This window comes from Rhinolophus sinicus, linkage group LG03, assembly GCF_036562045.2.
Source record: "Rhinolophus sinicus isolate RSC01 linkage group LG03, ASM3656204v1, whole genome shotgun sequence".
Taxonomy (NCBI): domain Eukaryota; kingdom Metazoa; phylum Chordata; class Mammalia; order Chiroptera; family Rhinolophidae; genus Rhinolophus; species Rhinolophus sinicus.
Genome location: NC_133753.1, coordinates 118,876,667 through 118,896,476, shown reverse-complemented (window position 1 = coordinate 118,896,476; position 19,810 = coordinate 118,876,667). Strand labels below are relative to the sequence as shown.

General features: G+C 35.0%; 1 protein-coding gene across 2 annotated transcripts in view; it reads right to left on the bottom strand.

Annotated features, from left to right (window-relative positions):
* Positions 1–236: 236 nt before the first annotated feature.
* Positions 237–19,810, bottom strand: part of DTWD2 (DTW domain containing 2) — a 123,286-nt gene continuing 103,712 nt past the window's right edge. Inside the window, exons 5-6 of one of the 2 annotated variants that reach the window (XM_019746522.2) lie at positions 10,093–10,221; positions 237–4,217 (exon numbers count right to left, since the gene is read on the bottom strand). In XM_019746522.2, coding sequence (XP_019602081.2) covers positions 4,047–4,217; positions 10,093–10,221 — 300 coding nt within the window. In that variant the 3' untranslated portion in view covers positions 237–4,046. The remainder of the gene's footprint in view (positions 4,218–10,092; positions 10,222–19,810) is intronic. The other variant, XM_074328577.1, reaches the window with a different exon arrangement.

The following is a 19,810-nucleotide window of genomic DNA, read 5'->3' as shown; positions in this document are numbered from 1 at the left end:
TAGTTTCCCCAAACATTCATTAGCTTTCTAATTACGATCAACATTAAAGCTTTTAATAAGGGTTTGCAATAAACTAATAAATAAGGATGAAAATGGTCAGAACTATCTACTGGTGTATGTCTATATATATATATATATGAAGCTTACTTTTAAAACTCATGTTTAATTTTTCCTTACATCCTATGACTGGACACAAGACGCTCTAGAAGTCATGAAGAATAAAACAAAGTCCCCTCTTCTTGCCAAAATATGTATTTAACTGTAGCAGATTTAAGTTAGATATAAATATATATTACATACACGTCTCTTATTCTATACAAAATCTCAGGAAATATTTTACCAAGGAGATAGGGGAAATTCATTCTCTCAAATTGAAAGTTTATGCCCACAAAAAAAGTTTTAAATAGACCTAGTTACAGAAATATGTTCTTGAAATTACAGTTGTATTATATTCTACTTCAGCTATGTCATATGAAAACTTCAATAAAACTAGTCTATCAGAGTCAATAAACTGGTGCAATGAATACTGAAAATTTTAAACTTATCCACAATGATTACAAATAAAAAACACGTGCTATTTCAAAATTTGGGCTACTACCCAGAGCAAATTATAGATTCAATGTAATCTCTATCAAAACACCAATGGCATTTTTCACAGAAATAGAACAATCCTAAAATCTATATGGAACAAAAGACTCTAAATAGCCAAAATAATCTTGAGAAAAAGAACAACGATGGGGGCATCATGCTCCCTGACCTCAAACTATCTTACAAAGCTATAGTAATCAAAACAGTATGATATCAGCATAAAAGCACACAGATCACGAGAACAGGAGAGAGCCCAGAAATATACCCGTACATACACGATCAATTAACTTACAACAAAAGAGCCAAGAATATACAATGGATTAAAGGGACCCAAAATTTTGCCACCTTGAAGCTGGTTTTGGGGATACTGATTTTCAGCTGTTTATTAAGAAACAAGCCTCAGAAAGAACCTTTAACCCTCTCCCATTTCCTGCCCAAGAGACGCAGACAGAGAAACCTGCTTTGGGAAGGAAGTCTTAGAATGCTGCCTTAGCCTAATTTGAATTAAGTATGGAAAATAAGACAACATCAGACAGGGCCCTATTAGCTAGATACACCACGTCCCATTGTTTCTGAGTTGCCCAGCAAGAATTTGCCTGCCATGTGTGTTCCATTCTTCTTCGAGTACTTGTAAATTACCCATTCTCACTTCTGAAATCTAACACCTCACCCTCTCCTTTCTCCTTTGTCCAAAAATGTCTTATATACCCAATACTGCCTCACTGTCTGGAATTTTCATGGTTATGTGAATTCCCCATGTGCATGTATTTAAATTTTGATTTTTTCCCCTGTTAATCTATCTATTTTAATTTGATTATTAGCCCAGCTAGAAGAACTTAGAAGGTGGGAGGAAAAACATTATTTTTTTTAGCCCCACAGGGTAAAGGACAGTCTCTTCAATAAACAGTGTTGGGAAAATTGGACAGCCACATGCAAAAGAATAAAACTGGACCACCATCTTACACCAAATTAACTTAAAAAATTACACAAAAATTAACTCAAAATGGAATAAAGACTTGAATGTAAGACGTGAAACCATAAAAATTCTAGAAGAACAGAGGCAGTACGCTCTTTGACATCAGTCTTGAAAATAATTTCTTTTTTTAATCAGCCATTAAAAGTAAAGGCAAAAAAATCAAAAATAAGCAAGTAGGACTACATCAAACTATGAAGCTTCTGCACAGCAAAAAACAAAAATACGAGGAAAAAAAAACATCAACAAAATGAAAGGCAACCAACAGAATGGGAGAAAAATATTTGCAAATCATATACCTGATAAGGGGCTAATATCCAAAATATACAGAGAATTCATACAACTCAATAGCAAAACAAACAATAATTTTAAAAAAACAAAAAACAATTTGATTAAAAAATGGGCAGAAGACCTGAATAGACATTTTTCCAAAGAGGACATACAAATGGCTAATAGGTACATGAGAAGATGTTCAGTATCACTAACCATCAGAGAAATGCAAATCAAAACCACAATGACATACCACCTCACACTTGTTAAAAAGTGGGTATTATCTAAAAGACAAGAAATAAGTGTTGGCAAGGGTGTGGCGAAAAGGGAACACTTATACACTGTTGGTGGGAATGTAAATTGGTGCAGCTGCTATGGAAAACAGTATAGAGGTTCCTCAAAAAATTAAAAATAGAAATACCATATGATCCAGCAATTCCACCTCTGGGTATTTATCTGAAGAAAATGAAAACACTAACTCAAAAACATATGTGCACCCCCATGTTCATTACAGCACTATTTACAATAGCCAAGTTATGGAAACAAACTATGTGTCCATCAAGCAGGAGTAAAAATTAGGGAATCTGGCAGTCACTGACCAAATTCTGACCCTTCTTGGTCGTTTGCTGCAGAGGTTGTGATTTGGCTTCCTGGACTTGTTGCTGCCGAGTCTGTGGGTCAGAGTACCATTGTCTAGTGCCCATTTGTAATTCGGTCTCTCAATGAGTTATAACATCTGAATGTTTCCTTCATGACTTAAATAAAATCTTTAACATATCAAAAAAAAACAAAAAAAAAAAACTATGTGTCCATCAAGCAGGAGTAAAAATTAGGGAATCTGGCAGTCACTGACCAAATTCTGACCCTTCTTGGTCGTTTGCTGCAGAGGTTGTGATTTGGCTTCCTGGACTTGTTGCTGCCGAGTCTGTGGGTCAGAGTACCATTGTCTAGTGCCCATTTGTAATTCGGTCTCTCAATGAGTTATAACATCTGAATGTTTCCTTCATGACTTAAATAAAATCTTTAACATATCAAAAAAAAACAAAAAAAAAAAACTATGTGTCCATCAATAGATAGATGCATAAATAAAATGTGATATGCAAATATATACACACATACAATGGAATATTATTCAGCCATAAAAAGAATAAAATCTTGCCATTTGTGACATGGATGGGCCTTGAGGGTATTGTGCTAAGTTATGAAATAAGTCAAACAAAGAAAGACAAACACCATACGATATCACTTATATGTGGAATTATTAAAAAACAAAAACAAAAAACAGCCCATAGATACACAGAACAGATTGGTGGTTGCCAGAGATGGGGGTTCAGGATGGGCAAAACAGGTAAAGGGGGTCAAAAGGTGAAAACTTCCAGTTATAACATAAATAAGTCCTGGGAATGTGATGTACAGCATGGTGACTACAGTTAACAATACTGGACTGAATATTTGAAAGTTGCTATGAGTAAATCTAAAAGTTCTCACAAGAAAAAAAAATGCCGTAACTATGCATTGTGACTAATGTTAACTAGATGTACTGTTGCGATCATTTTGCAATACATAAATATCAAATCAGATATATGCCGTATATCTGAAACTAATATAATATTATATGTCAATTATACCTTAATAAAAAAAATTAGGGGCCTTAATTGAACATTTAATCAATTAACTGAGTTCAAGTTTAGTCCCTAAAGAGTACTTACTTTCCTAATTTTGTTGTACTATTTTATAAAATATATAAATTCAGTCTAAACTACTTATTATTTTCTTTTGTTACTTATTACAAACTATAAAGTTCATGTACACTATTGCAAATTGATGTAGGTATCCTCTACCATAGATCTACACGTAATTATCTATGAAACATTAATGGAAACAATACTGTCCCAATCAGGCACAATTTCCTTCCATTTTATAAACATCTAAGCCAGCTCAGCAACTAATCACATTTCAGATTATGGATCTGAAAAAAATGTATTAGAGGCACATTTTTTGAAACAAACTCAGTATAAAATTTTTCTTTTTACTGAATCGGTGTAATTTTTTTGTTTGCTTTTATGGCTATTTGTGTTATATCCTTCTTCTGGGCAAGTTTGGTATGCAACGCTCATTCTTTAGACAGTCAAAAAACACAGACTTAAATTGTATGAAAAGTTAACCTGGTATTGTCAGCTGAAGACACCATAAATAGCACCGTAAGAACATTGTACTAAATTTTAACACTGTTCATTAACAGCTCCATTTTCCTGAGTTTGCGTTTGTTCTTTGGCATCGGCTTAGGATATAATCCATTTTTCAGAAGGTATTCCTTGCTGAGGCGAATTTGAGCACCGTGCTGAAGCTGGAAAGAGCATAAAGCTTGAAGAGGGCGAAGCAAAGTCTGTTAAGATAAAAACAAAAAACAAACAAACAAAAAAACTAAAAAGAGTGTCTATGACAGTAATGATATTCTACCTAGATTATTTTTTCCTTCAGAAACAAGAATTACGTTTATTATTATTATCATCATCATTGTCATCATCATCATCATCATAATCATTGGCTTTTAACTATGAAAAGCTATAGGTACTCTAATAAATCTAAGATACCTAAATACCACTAAGTAACTCCAATAAAAAGACACAAATCTATTTTCCATATAGATAATAAAGTCTGAATTTAGTTTCATACATTAATATTTTCAAACACCACGAAACAATTGTTGTCATTATAATAATTTAATCTGTAACAAGCAGACCACAAGAGACCTTTACATAAAGATTAGTTAATTCAGTTTCAAGTACCGACTGATACAAGCTTCTTGCTACCTGATAACAATTAGATGATGGCAGTAATGGTAAGTGGTTTACTAATTCACACTAGTCTATGGACCAAATACAAGTTAGATATCCAGGTTTTGGTACATTCAAAATAATTCTAACTGTGTACGTACTGTCTCAATTCAAATACCTATAGGGTCAGCCATTTAATATAAACATGTGAGTAAACCTGGTGTACCCATAAGAAAACAGAATGTTGGAGTTTATAAAACAACTGGAGCATATGCTTTTCCTAAAGTTACTCAAATTTGAAAAAAATTAAATGAAAACACTATACCAGTGTTTTAAACATATTTTGAGTCAGATTCTTTCCTTGGACCTGAGAGATCTCCGATCGAAATTAAATCTTTTAAATAACAATAGCAACAAATTGAGCAGAATGTTATGAAAAAAAGGAATAACGGAAAGAAACTGATGGATTTAACTACAAAAATTTCACAATGTCTGTGAAAATTTATTCCCCCACATACACAACGTAAGTGGTAGAAAAGGGCTTAATAGATTTAATTTACAATGAACTCTTACAAATTGTGGCAGTCATTGATAGTTGCTGCTTCATTTCCACTCCTTTACTCCTTATTAAAAAAATCCAACATTTTATTCAAGGTGGCAAAATGCCCAGCTAGGAATATTACATTTGCTAATGACACAAGCTATCCAATGAGATGTAAGTGAAGTCCTTGGGTGGGGGGTTTCAGAGATACTCTTTAAAACAGGACAGACTTAGTAGGCATAAGCTTTTACTCTTTCTTCTTGCCTGGAACATGATTGTTAGAGGTAGAAGAACCATCATGTGATTACAGGGCAATAAACATAAAGGTTAAAACCAAATATATATGATGATGAAAGACAGGAAAAATCTGGGTCTCTGATGTCCTTTTCAGGCTGCATCCCCAGCCCTGGACTGCTCACCTCAGCTTTCTAATTTACAGGAGGAAAAGAAACTCCTGTATGGTTCAACCACTACAGTAAGTGCTGTGTTACATGCAACGAAATGTCATTCCCAACTGATATTCAACAAGAAAAAGACAACCACCCTGGCAAAACTCTGCATGACATCACTGTAGAAAGCCCCTTAGGTATGTTCTCATCATTTCTTTTAGTATCTTCATTTCTTCAAACGAGAGGAAATGTGGAAATGACTACATATTACTTTACAGAGTCAACATAGTGGGCTGACTGGATTTTGAAACATCCTGCCTAGGAAACATACCTAGGGCTATACACAGACTGAGACAATTGAAGGTTCTATTGCTGTTTTATGACATTTATTACATTCTTCATAGGCAGGAGAAATACGAATATCCCTATGGTTAAGGGCCTCCAACTTTTACCTCCTTAAGATAAGCGCCTATTAGTTTTCTGAGGTAATTAAGAGAATAAATTTTGGAGATAGACAGATGCAGATTAGATCCCTGCTCCATCTGCGGTAGTCACTAGGGCTATTCACGCATCCTTGGCACATGATCAGACTGCATTTTCCAGCCTGCTCTGAAGTTAGGCATGGCCTTGTAAGTTGTTTTGGTTAACAAAATGGAAACACGAATAATGTGTGCCACCTCTGGACAGAAGCTTTAAAAGCTGTATACGTGTACGACTCACCACCTTCCCTTACTCCCTCCTTGAAGAAAGTACAATGACATGCCTGGACATGCTTCCATCAGCCTGGTTCCCTAAGTGACTGCAATGAGCAGAAAGCCCCCTGGCAACCACACTGGACAGACAGCATTAGAGAGACATGAACCTTTGTTGTGTTATGCCATTCTGATTTTGGAGTTTTACGTTACTGCAGCCTACCCTGGCCTATCCTGACTGATGCAAAGACTTACTAGCTATGTGTTCCCAGGTAAGTTATGTAACCTCTTTTTGCCTCATTTTCTTCATATGTAAAAATGAGGAAAATAATGTCTACTTTACAAAGTTATCATGGTACACTAAGATGATGCATTTAAAATGTTTGGCTTGATAGTAAGTGATAGCATTTCTATATAAATAAATAACACTCTACATGAGGCAATGTGAGAAGCTATATGAGAGATGGAACAGTTTAGAGGAACAAAGGAAATCCTCTATTTACAAAAAAAGGTAGTTCCTAAAAGTTTATTTGGGGGAAAATCACTGTTTCATAAATTCTTTTATCTGTAGAACTTTCAAGGGACCATTATTACCAACTGCTGGCGTTGGGTGGAGCTAAGGCACTTAGGCTGTAGTTTCACTACAAGTAGTTACAAAAGTTCATAAGACTGTGTAGATGCCTGACCACTACACCGTACACCTGAAGCTGAATAGTACTGAATGTCAACTACAATCACGGGATGTGGAGTACAGCATAGGGAATAAAGTCAATGGAATTTTAATAGCTATATACAATGTTCGAGGGGTAATAGATGGGGTTGGGGGGCTATCACTTTGTGGGGGTATAAATGTCTATTACACTGTTTTGTACACCTGAAACTAGTATCAATCAATCAAGCAATCCACGAAGAGACCAAAAAACAAAACAAAACAAAAAAAACACTGTATTTAGCACCCGAAAAATAAACAATGTGAAAATGGGGGGAAAAAAGAAAAAAGCTCATAAGGTAAAATTTCATAAGTAGAGAAGGGTCTATACTAAAAAAGATTCCCAAGTTCAAGGCTTCCAAGGTACGAAAAGCCCTGGTAAAGTAGTGGAATGAAAATCACTAACTTTTATATCAAAATGTTTCTCATTCTACTGGCAAGAATCAGAGGGGAAAGATAGGGCAAAAGGATGAACTATTCTTAAGTGCCTGATCTGAGGCAATTAACACACATTATCCCATTCAATTCTCACAACAATACTATGAGGCATTTTTTTTTAACATTACAGATAAGAAAACAAGCATAAGGAGATTACATGAACTGTCCACTGGCAAAAAGTGATGATGATTAAGTGAAGAAGTTTTCATTCAAACCTGCTTCAAGCTCCTATCAAGCTCCTTCCAAGTGTTTGAAAAACTGCTCAAGAATAAAGGATGAGGATGAATCAACAGGCTTTGAAGGCTATTCTATGCCAAGTTCTTTATTTTGAGGAGCCCTACCTCTAGAATGAAGCCAGCTGAAAAATTACTACTCTCCTTCATTATCTGAAGGTTTCAGGAGGATGCCATTAATACATGGTTATTGGGGGGGGGGGGGGGATTGTATGCCTCCCGAGAAAGGAAAGAAAAACATCTATGCTCAGAGCAGAGAGTAACTGTGTTTCTCACAGGAATGTACTAATTTTTTTTATTATTATTATAGTTAGATTTAAACAGGCTAGACTGGGGTTCCCCCACTAGAAAGCTAACTTTTGCCATCTGTAATAAGCAACTGGGGATGTTTCTTCTGCTCACGCTCCCACCGACCATCTTATCAGCACCTCCCAAGTCACACATCTGATTGTCAAACATCCTCTTCCTACTCCTGGCAACTATTGGACAACTAGTACTTCTGGTTGGACAAAAAGCAAACACAATGAAAACTCTAGAACCTCACTATTACTTTTGCATTTTATGTTCAATTTGATCCACAGACAATCTAAGCTGAAAAGACGAAGGGTCCTATCACTGTATTTTAAACTTTGCCTGTTGCTAGATATTATACTCAAAACATAGGACGATGTCCTGCTATGGTGGTATATTAATTAATCCTAGAATAATGTATCTTGTAAAACTGGGGAAGGGGGGGAACAGTAGCAGCATTAGTAGTGCAAACCCCACCCAAACCATAGCCCTATGATATTACAGCTACTAGTATTAAACCACCACTACTACCAACATTAAAGCTTCTATTTATGATTGCTCTAAAAATCCAATTCCAGTTGTGAGACTAAGAGATATAAAATAAGTCCACAGAGGATTCTTTTCAGAACCGAAAAGGAGAGGAAAGAAAGTTTTAAATCTATAGCAAAAAACATTGTATTTTTCCCTAAAGATTTGAACTTTTAATGGGTCCTAGGTCTGATGTTGGCTGATCCTAGAAAAACAGAGACTGTACGGAAAGCAAGCTTAAACAATAGCACTGGGTTTCATCTTTAGGATAGCTAAAAACAGTGTAGTTTTTGTTTTGTTTTTCCCTCAAGAACATACAGGAATGATGGTGAATAAATAATACAGAAAGACAAGTATAAGGGTATATTAAGTGCTGATGGCCAGGTACATAGAAGTAGGTGATAAGGTTAGAGGGGAGGGAGAAAAGTCTGAGAACACTCCCTGGTCATTTGGAATAAGACTCTAGGGTCCCTCATGATTTTTTTTCCCTCAAAGGAGAGAGAACAGAGGAAGAGAAATTGCCTAGATCTAAAACAAAGTCTACTCACACGGGGACACACACACACACACACACACACACACACACACTCCAACTCATGAAATCCTACTTCTTTCATCAAAAGAAGCGTCTCCAGATCTGACATTTTCCATGGCTTAGGGTAAGGGAGAAGAAAAGGCAATTCAGTGCTTGCTTCTGGCATTCTTTAAATCTCTTTGCTCTGGATGCCTTTTGTTCTTTTTCTTGGTTGCTAGTCCAGTTACACTGACCTTAGCTTTTATCCATTATTGAAATTTCCTTCATGGCTAAGGCACACTCTTATAATAGTAACCACAGTGTATAATGAGGGAGAGAGACAGGAGGGAGTTATAAAACTTCATTTAATTATGTTCGTTATCCTCTGACTTTTCTTTTGGCGTTGTATTTATCAAAATTTTTCGGTGATTAAAAAACCCTAACAATGTAAGTTTTATTTTACTATTTTTTTTCTTTTGCAATAAGTGCAAAGTTTCTTACATGTTCCAAAAGACTAAGATGTTAATGAGCACACTGAAGCATTATTCTTTACTGATTATTAATTACATACGAAATCTCAGGCTTTCACAGAAATTAAATAAAATGATGATTGCAGGTTGTAACCTTTTCATATTATGCAGGCGTTTTTCTCAAAAAATTTATCTTTTTTATACTCTAAGCATGACTAATAAGATACACAGGAAGTTGGTATACCTCCTCAAATAAAAGAACCAATGCAAAAAAAAAAATGTTTCTGTAAAATGTTCATCTTTTCATTAGAAAGGAAAAAGTTGAGTACAAAAAAACACTAAATACAAGAAGAGAAATACAAAATATGAAAGAAAAATCTAGTTCCACAAAAAAACTACTTAATGTTGTGATACATAAAAGCAATTTAGCATATTACAAATGCTGTTTGCACAGCTTAGAATGAATATTTAAATAATGCAATCTGGAATGCTAAACTAACACAAAAAAATACCAGAGGGGGAAAGAAGGTAATAAAAATACACAAATTTCTATCACAGATACATTCTATTTGTCACTTGAGCTACAAATTTAACAAGCTGTGCATTTCTAAATTTTCTGATAAAATCTAACCAAACTCCTATTTTCAAAAACTACATAACCTTCCAAACACATACACACCTCTTGTATGTCATTATTTTTCTCCAAGATGGAAAGAGCAACAGCTGCACACTCCAGTGTAGAAAGGCACCTATTAGTTGGTTGTGTCCGAATTACATACTGACTAGAAACGCTAGTTTTTAACTGTACCTGAAACCAAAAACAGAATAGAATGTAATTTTTGTTTTAAATTTAAAACTATAAAATCTATTATTTAAATACTAATTACTTTAATTTCCATGTAAAATTGCCAGTTAAAAAATATTAAATGTATCGGTAACTTCTATTAATATCCTTTTGTTATTGTTAAAAAGAAGATACTTTCACATATATAATATCTGACAAAGAATGCACATAATGCACATAAATTTCTACAAGTCAAAAACAGAAAGACTAATAACCTCCCTCCCAGTGAGCGAAAGAGTGAACAGACACTTCATAAAGAAGATACAAAAATGGCAAATAAGTACATGTAAAGTGCTCAACATGATTTAATGCAAATTAAAATCACTATGAGATAACATTTCATACTCACCAGAACTGTTAAAATAAAAAAGACTAACACCATCAAATAGGGAGGATATGAGCAAATGAAACACTTTCATGCACTATAGTGGGAGTGAAAATGGTTTAATCACTTTGGAGAATTGACATTTGGGTTTTTTATTTTATGGTTTATTCTTCCATTATTTCCTAATATAAACTGATAGGTGTATGTCTGTATGGGTGTGAATGTGTATAAACACACATGGACAAACACACATACACATAAAAACACATACATATGTGTGTCCTCTCTTTTTAGATAAAAAGTAACATACTATACATATTTTTATCTATGAAGATAATATTTTAGCTGAGACCTAATGACTGAGACAAAGTCAATAAAAGACTCAAATGTCAACTTCATACCTATTTTAATTAATGAAATTCAAGTGATCTTACACTCATAAAGTCATATCCTTAGCTCACATTCTGATCAGATTCACGTTTAAACATGTATGGATAGATGAAAATTTCAGTTTTTATTCATAAAATACTTAAGCATGGGGATTGAAGACAGTGGTGTCTAAGTCTTAATACAGCAATTTATTAAAGTCGGGTATTCTCTCTTAATTTCTAGAATCTCTCAAGTCCTGTGACTCTCTCATTCCTTTACACCATTATAACTCTCATCCATGGCATTTGTCCCTCAGTCCTTTTCCTCCTGTTTCTCACGCAGTCCCACGATGAGAAAGAGGAAGAGAGGAGAGGAGAAAGAAAGAAGAGTGGAGAGGGTAAGTGGGAGAAAGAAAGTGGGGGAGGGTGGGAGAGAGGGAAGCAAAGTGGGCACCATAAAAGATTCATTACAGAATGTATCTGATTTTGGAATACACCCTTTAAAGCATATTTAACTAATAAGGTTTTACATATGATCATATTAAAATTATTCCACATTTCTACCAATGGGAAATAGATGCAAGGAGGGAAATGGAGAAAAATAGTTGAGAAACATGTATAATGCTAAAAGAAAACCTGTGATTAAATAATTGTAAGAACAATTCATAATGTTGATTAACTGTAATTCCTAACAGCTTTGATATTTCATCAAATCAACTAGGAGAACAGAGTACAGCCAACTGCTGCTTCAATACTCAAGTCCAAGACATCACTGGAGGAATTTATAATAAACATCTGATTACAACAAAATCTTTGGGAAACATACAAAATTCACAGTAAATTTTGATTACTGGAATAAATTTGATTTTTTTCTTATTTCAGGAGGAGTTTTGTTTCTTACTGTGGCCAACATGGCTGTATGAAAACTCAGAATTTGAAATTTGTCATGTTATAAGTCTTTAGAATATCCTATACAAATCATCTGTCCAGGAATTATCCAGTAACCAGATATAGTATTAAAAGAGTATATAACTAAGATCTGTCACATTATTAACATACATGTTATGAAAGCATGTTAATGTGATCTTCTCTAGCTCCTGCTTTTATACTTATATGCTATTTCTGCTTCATCACACAATTGATTCAATATGTAAATGAGCAAGTGCAGAAACTCTATTGATCCATGTTTTTCAGAAGTCACATGCATCATAACAATGTGTCAGAAATTGCCTCGTCTTCTTGAAAAAAAAGTTCAAGAAAACCCAAGACAAAATTAATTATTCTAGGAAAGAAAAAATAGCATATAATGAAGCATGGTGTATAGAAAGAGGATCTATTGAAAGACTGGATTATTACATCAAACCTAAAAATAATTCATCAATCTCAGGCAAGTCATTGAATTTCTCAGTTCCTTCACACCAGTGAAAATCAGACAGCTGGACCTAAGGGTATTATATTATATTATATTAGACCCAGTATTATATTACATATATTATATTATATTACATTATGTTATATTATATTATATTAATTATATTATATTATATTAATATTACATTAAAGTTTGCTCCAAAACACACATTAGAGCTGATTGTCTGGCTAGGTCTTATAGTCAGGGAAATACGGTATTATCTCCATTTTACAGATGAGGAAACAGAAGCACACAGAGGTAGAGTAACCTACTCAAGGTTCCAAAATCACTCATGGCAGAACAGATATATGAATCTATAGTTTTATATGAGAGCCTGAGCTCTTCATCACCAGGTTAATAATTAAATGGATGAACTCTTAGACAAATCCCAACATATGAAACAAACAAGAAAAAAAATAACTTTTCTGCTAGAAAGCAAGGCTGGGGCACCCATGAAGAATTTTAGGGTTTTTCTGAACACAGTTTTTAAAACAATGGTATAGGCTTCTGGTCAAGATGGCAGAGTAAGTAAATTCTGTGCTTGCCTCCTTTCACAGCCACATCAACCTTACAACTAAAGTACAGAACAACTGAAGTCAAGCTGAATAGAAGTCCTATACCTAAGGATATACAGAAGAAGCCACATTGAGGCTACTAGGAGAGGTATAGACGTGGAACAGGCTGGTCTTACACCCACATGTGACAATTAAAAATTGGAAGGGATATCTCAGCTACAGAGGTTCCCCAGAGGAGCAAGGGATCCCAGCCCCACACCAGACTCCCCAGCTCACAGCTAGAGTGCCAGGGAGAAAACAGCCCACAACTCTGGCTTTGAAAACCAGTGAAAACTGTGGCTGAGTGAGATGGAGGGTGGCTGGAGTCCCAGGTGCTCCTCTTAAAGGGACCACACACTGACTTACTTGCTGACAGAATCACTTGCTCTGAGCTCCAGTGCTGGGGCAGCAGCTCAAAAGCCGCCAGGAACTGAATTGTCTGGCCTTAGGGTGATGACTAGAGGGGCAGGTTTCTCCCAGATAGAAGTGGTAGCAGGAGCCACTGTTCCTTTGTTGAGACCTCCCCTTGATCAGCATGTAGCCACAGGCGGCCACCATACCTAAGTCTCCATCAACCTGGCTAATACGGTTTGCCCAACCTGGTGATTCCCTGGGACCCCATCTCACCCAACTTGCGGGCCTATCCAAGTTGCTTCCAGTGGCTTTTCCAAACAAACAGTCTGTCTTAGCTCATGCAGAATTTCTAAAAATCTCTCAAAGATTCACAAACCCCAATCAAGCAGCATCTGGTCTTGGCACGTCCCGTAGCTCTTGCTAAGCAGGCCCAAGTCCAGCACTAGCAGCAGGCCGCCTCAGTTTGCAGCTTAGCCTCTCCCTGGCACCTTTAAACCCAACACAGCTGGCAACCAGCCACAGGTCACTTTGTAGCTCATATGAAGTGGCCTCAGGCAGGGCGCAGGCAGCAGCTAATCTTAGCCTGCAACAGGGCCTCTCCCCAAAGGCCCCAGAACCAACACAGCCAGCAACCAGCTTTAGACGACACCAGAGTACCACCTAATCTCCTCCACAAATGACATATTCACACCAAAGGCAGACTATAGACAGACACCAGAGCCCTGCTAAAGCAAATCCTGCTCTATAGGGTCAGTCCCTGCACAGCAGCTCCTCCAATGTAGTCACAACCAGTCCTCACAACCAATCAGCCTTAAGGTCAATCCCTCCCATTGACATGCAAACAGCAACCAACTACAACAAAAGGGCACACACAACCCACACAAGGGACATACCTGGCGCACCCAACTCAGGTGAACAGGGAGACTGCACCACTCGGCCCCACAGGACACCTATTACATAAGGCCACTCTACTAAGACCAGGAGACACAGCAGCTCTCTAATACAAAGAAATAAACACAGGGAGGTAGCCAAAATGGGAATAAAAAGAAACATGTCCTGAATGAAAGAACATAACCAAGTTCCAGACGAAGAACTAAACAAAATGGAGACAAACAATCGGCCAGATTCAGAGTTCCAAACACTGGTTATATGGATGCTTAATGATTTCAGTCAGAACTTCAACAAAGAGATAGGAAACAAAAATGGAGATAGAAAATGTAAAAAAGAACCAGTCAGAAATGAAGAAAACAATAACTGAAATTAATATTACTTTAAAGGGAATCAACAGATCAGATGAAGCAGAGGATCAAATCAGCAATTTAAAAGCTAAGGTAGCAGAAAACACCCAATTACAACAGCAAAAAGAAAAAAAGAATCCCCCCCCAAAAAAAAAATTGAGGAGCATTTAAGGGGCCTCTGGAACAACATCAAGCATACCAACATTTGTATCATCGGGGTGCCAGAAGGACAAGAGAGAGAGCAAGGAATTGAAAACCTATTAGAAGAAATAACGATGGAAAACTTCCCTAACCAGGTGAAGGAAATAGATATTCAAGCCCAGGAAGCACAGAGAGTCCCAAACAAGATGAATCCAAACAGGCCCACACCAAGACACATCATAATTAAAATGCCAAAGGTTACAGACAAAGAGAGAATTTTAAAAGCAATACATAAAAGGCAGTTAGTTACCCACAAAGGAGCTCCCATAAGACTGCCAGCTCATTTCTCAACAGAAACTTTGCAGGTCAGAGGGAATTGGCACAAAATATTCAAAGTGATGAAAAGCAGGGACCTACAACCAAGATTACTCTACCCAGCAAAGCTATCATTTGGAATCAAAGAACAGATAAAGAGTTTCCCAGACAAGAAAAAACTAAGGAGTTCATCACCACCAAACCAATTATTACAAGAAATTTTAAAGGGACTTCTTTAAGTAAGGAAATTTTTAAAAGATCAAAAACATCAATAAAATGGCAATAACTACATATCTATCAACAATTACTTTAAATATAAATGGATTAAATGCTCTAATCAAAAGGCATAGGATGGATAAGAAAACAGGACCCTTACTTATGCTGCCTACAAGCGACTCACTTTAGACTGAAAGACACATATAGCCTGAAAGTAAAGGAATGGAAAAAGATACTTCATAAATATGGAAATTAAAAAAAAAAAAGAAAACAAATTAAAAAACAGCGGGGATAACAATATTTATACCAGTCAAAATACACTTTAAAACGAAGAGACAAAGTAGGACCCAGTAATCCCACTTCTGGGTATTTACCAAAGAAAACCAAAACACTACTCCGAAGGGACATGTGCATGCATATGTTCATTACAGTATTATTTACAATAACCAGAATATGGAGGCAACCTGGGTGTCCATCAACAGATGAATGGATAAAGAAGAGGTGGTACATATATACAATGGAATATTACTCAGCCATAAAAAAGAATGAAATCTTGCCGTTTGCAAAACATGGATGGACCTAGAGGGTTTTTGTGCTGAGTGGAGCAATTGAGACAAATGCCATACAATTTTGCTTTTATGTGGAATCTAAAGAACAAAATAAACAAAATAGAAACAGACTCAGAGATACAGAAAACCTTTTGATGGCTGCCAGATGGGAAGAGATGGGTGTAAAAGGGGAAAGGAATTAAGTACAAATTGGTAGTTACAAAATCGTCATGGGGATGTAAAGTATAGTATAAGGAATAGTGTCAATAATACTGTAATAACTATGTATGGTAATTAAATGGGTACTAGATTCATTGGGGTGATCACTTCATAACGTATAAATATCTAATCATTACACCTGAAACTAATACACTATTGTATGTCAACTGTAATTGAAAAGTAAAAAAATTATTTTAAAAAATGGTATAAAGGGAGGGGTCTTCTCTTACACAAGTAAAACAGTTATTCACAATTATCAGTATCTATGCCTTGCTCCATCCTACCATACTATGAAGTCTCCAAAGCTTTCACAGAAAGTAGGGATTCAAGGATTAATGTTAAAACTCAGAAAATCTGACACACAAAAAGTTAAAAGGGGTATTAGTTTAGATTAAATTATACTATCAGTGAAACTTCCTAAGCACATTGCTTAAATTGTTTAATTTTTTTTTTTTTTTTTTAGTTAGCCTGAGAAACTTCTTTTCATTAACAGTTTCTGTAGGGAAGCACATATCCAAAATCATTTTTAAAAACTTGTAGAATACATTTAGTTTAAAATCTAGCACTTTCTTACACATTAAAATGGGAAATAAAGTTATAGGTTGCTTCTCCAACATACATGAACTTTGATGTTCAAAATGCAAATATACAATTGAGTGGCCTAAAACTTTAGCACTTAAAAATTTCAAATTTGAGCAACTCTAAATAATAATACAAAATTTAAATTCTGTTTAGTGACATAGTTAGCCAAGTAAATTACTTGTTTTTCCTGTTAAAAAAATATGTAATTCCCCGTTGTCTTTAACAAAACTCTGATACAGCCCATATCTGAAATCACTGGGAACTATGAGTACAGAAATATATCCAGAAGGAAAGTAAAAACATAGATTCATGAGATCACAGAATTGGAAGTTATCTTTAGCAAATGGTCCATCTCTTTGTTTTTAGGCATGATTATTCTTTTAAAATTTGGGGGGTTCACAGAACTAACCTAACATTTAAAATAATACTGAAATATGATAATTTCTCATAATTAAATAAAAGAAGATTTATCTGAATTTCTAAGCTTCTTGAAAAAAAGCAAAGGAATCAATGAGGTATAAAAACAAAAAATTCCTTAAGTTTACTGGCTACAATAACTTCAGAGTGATTTCAGTAAATTAACAAAACTTTATGCCACTAAACAACGCCAGAAAGAAGAATGCTACTGTAGATTACAAATCTTTACATTGCTTTCTGCTTTGCACCAATTCCCATTTTTTCCAATGACAGTTAATGAAGACAAGTCACTGCTGAACAACACCACAGAAACTAACTTTTGTAATCTCCACTGAAATTGAAATTGTCCAACTTAAGTATCTTTACATAACGCATTTTTTCATATTGGGCTTATGTCAATTTATATCCTTTATTAGGAAACTTAAATTAGAAACTGATTTATGACATTAGAAACTGACTTACTAGTCTTAACAAAGTAATAACCAATTTTATCATGTCTTGCTAGTTATTTTGCACCAAAGATAAACTTCATTTAACAATTAGCAGGTCTACCCATTCCAAAGCTGTCATGGCTTCATAAACGACCATTTGAAAAGTGAATCATAAATTGGCCTAGGTGTGAAATAAAGCACATATTATTATACAATCACTTCATATGTTCATTTGCCACATAAGATTTTTATTTTAAAATTCGCTCTGAGTTAAATTGTATGTTTACTTTGTTTTATTAAAAACACATCTCATCTATAACCTTGAAGAAAAATAGTGTGCACGAACTGGGAGGCAGAAAGGCACAGCAACTAAAAGCATGAGATGTGAAGTTAGAGATACCTAAATTTAAACCTAGGTAATAGTTGTATGGCCTCAAACAAGTTTTTTTCACTCTCAGAGCCTAAAACATTAGTACCTCGGAGGATGATTGTGCTTTAAGGAGCTAAGGTATATGAAGTGCTTAGCGATGCCTGCCATACAGTAAGCACACACACAGGCAAAGATGTGGATGAGGAGGTACTGGGGCTGATGACGTTAGTGGGGGTGGCGGTGATTCACAACACTTTCTTCACAATCTAACAAATAAGCATTAGAACAACTCAGCTTTACTGCAATAAAGCCAGTGAGCAGCATGGCCAAGGGTGTAGGATGAGATGGTATTTAAGACAGAACCAGAAGAATGTCAACTTTTAAGAATGAAAGAGGAAAAGCTATGGACAAGGTAGAGAAAAAAGCAGTCTTAGAAACAGGAGAAAGAACCAGGAGAGAGAGGTTTTATGAATACCAGAGAAGAACAAGTTATTTTGCCAGGTAAATAAAATATTCTGAGAGTTAGAGCCCTATAAAAAAAATAGCAGAAACATTTTCATTAAAAATGTATTTATAGGCAAAGAAAATACTAGTTTTTTTGTTTCGCCCTTAAGTACATGATCTAAGCATCATTAAAATGTGCAATAATCACCAAAGTAATTTGATCTTGTATCTATATCATTAGATATTTATTTAAAATGTTCCAAAACAAAACAAAAAAGATAGACCAAGATTTTCTAATGATTTTTGAAAATCACTTTAAAAATGAAAAATTTTCATTTCTTCCATGACTGGTTTATCTGCCTAATGTTTTCAATGTTATTTTCTCATCTTCCTCTACCTCTTCACATGTATAACTTATCTGTCATGTTTAATTGATTTTATAACAGTAAAAGACAGACATAGAATTGGTTAACAATAGGTTGCTATGTTCCTTTGAACAATAGAGTATAAAATACCTAAATGATAAAAATTCACGTATTATACAGTATCATAACTTTTAAGACCTTGGTGTACTTATAACTAATAATTTGACTCTTCATGTCCAAACATGTAAAATTATAAATGTCCACATACTAGTACCTCAATAATTACACTTTGTATTATATTGAACTGCAGAAAACCTAAATAAAAAGAGACATACAATATAGTCTTAGAATGGAAGACTAGATATTGTACAAATGCTAATTCTCAAAATTTGATTTCTGAATTAATGTAACCTCATAAAATCTAAAGAGATTTTTGTGGGGTTTCATAAAGCTGACTCTGAAATTCTATGTTACTTTCAAAGGCCAAAAATACCAAGCTATTCTTGAAGATGAACACAGTAGAAGGATTTGCCCTACCAGTCAGACTTACTGGAAAGCAACATTAACAAAAACAGTATGGAACTGCCACAGAGACAGACTAATAGAACAGAATTGAAAGCATCGAAATATATTCTCACATATATGCATAAATGATATATGACAGAAATGACACTCCAATGCAATGAGTTTAAAAATGTTTTCAGAAAATGGTGCTGGGACAAAAATGTACAATAATCTGGACAGCCACATGGGGGGCGGGAAGTGAAACTGGATCCATAATTCACAACAAACACAAAAATTAATTACAGGAAAATTAAAGACAAAAGTAAAAGGTAAAACACTAAAGCTTTTAGACGATAACATAAGAGAACAGCTAGAGATAAGACTGAATATCATAAACAAAACACAGACAACACTAACCATGAAAACAAAGACTGAAAAAAATTTGACTACATTAAAATATATATATAATTCCATTTATCAAAACACAGCATAAAAATAATAAAAAGACAAGCACAGAGGGAATATATTTGCAATATACACAACTGTCAAATAGCTCAAATCCAGAATACATAATGAACTCCTAGAAATCAATAAGCCTAAAAAGCTAAAAGAAAAATGTCAATAAGCACTTCAAAAAAAAGAATATCTAGATGGCCAATAAACATATAAAAAGGTGTTAAACCACATTACTAACCATGGAGAAAAAAATTAACACCAAATGAGAAACTACCACACATTCATCAGAGTGGCA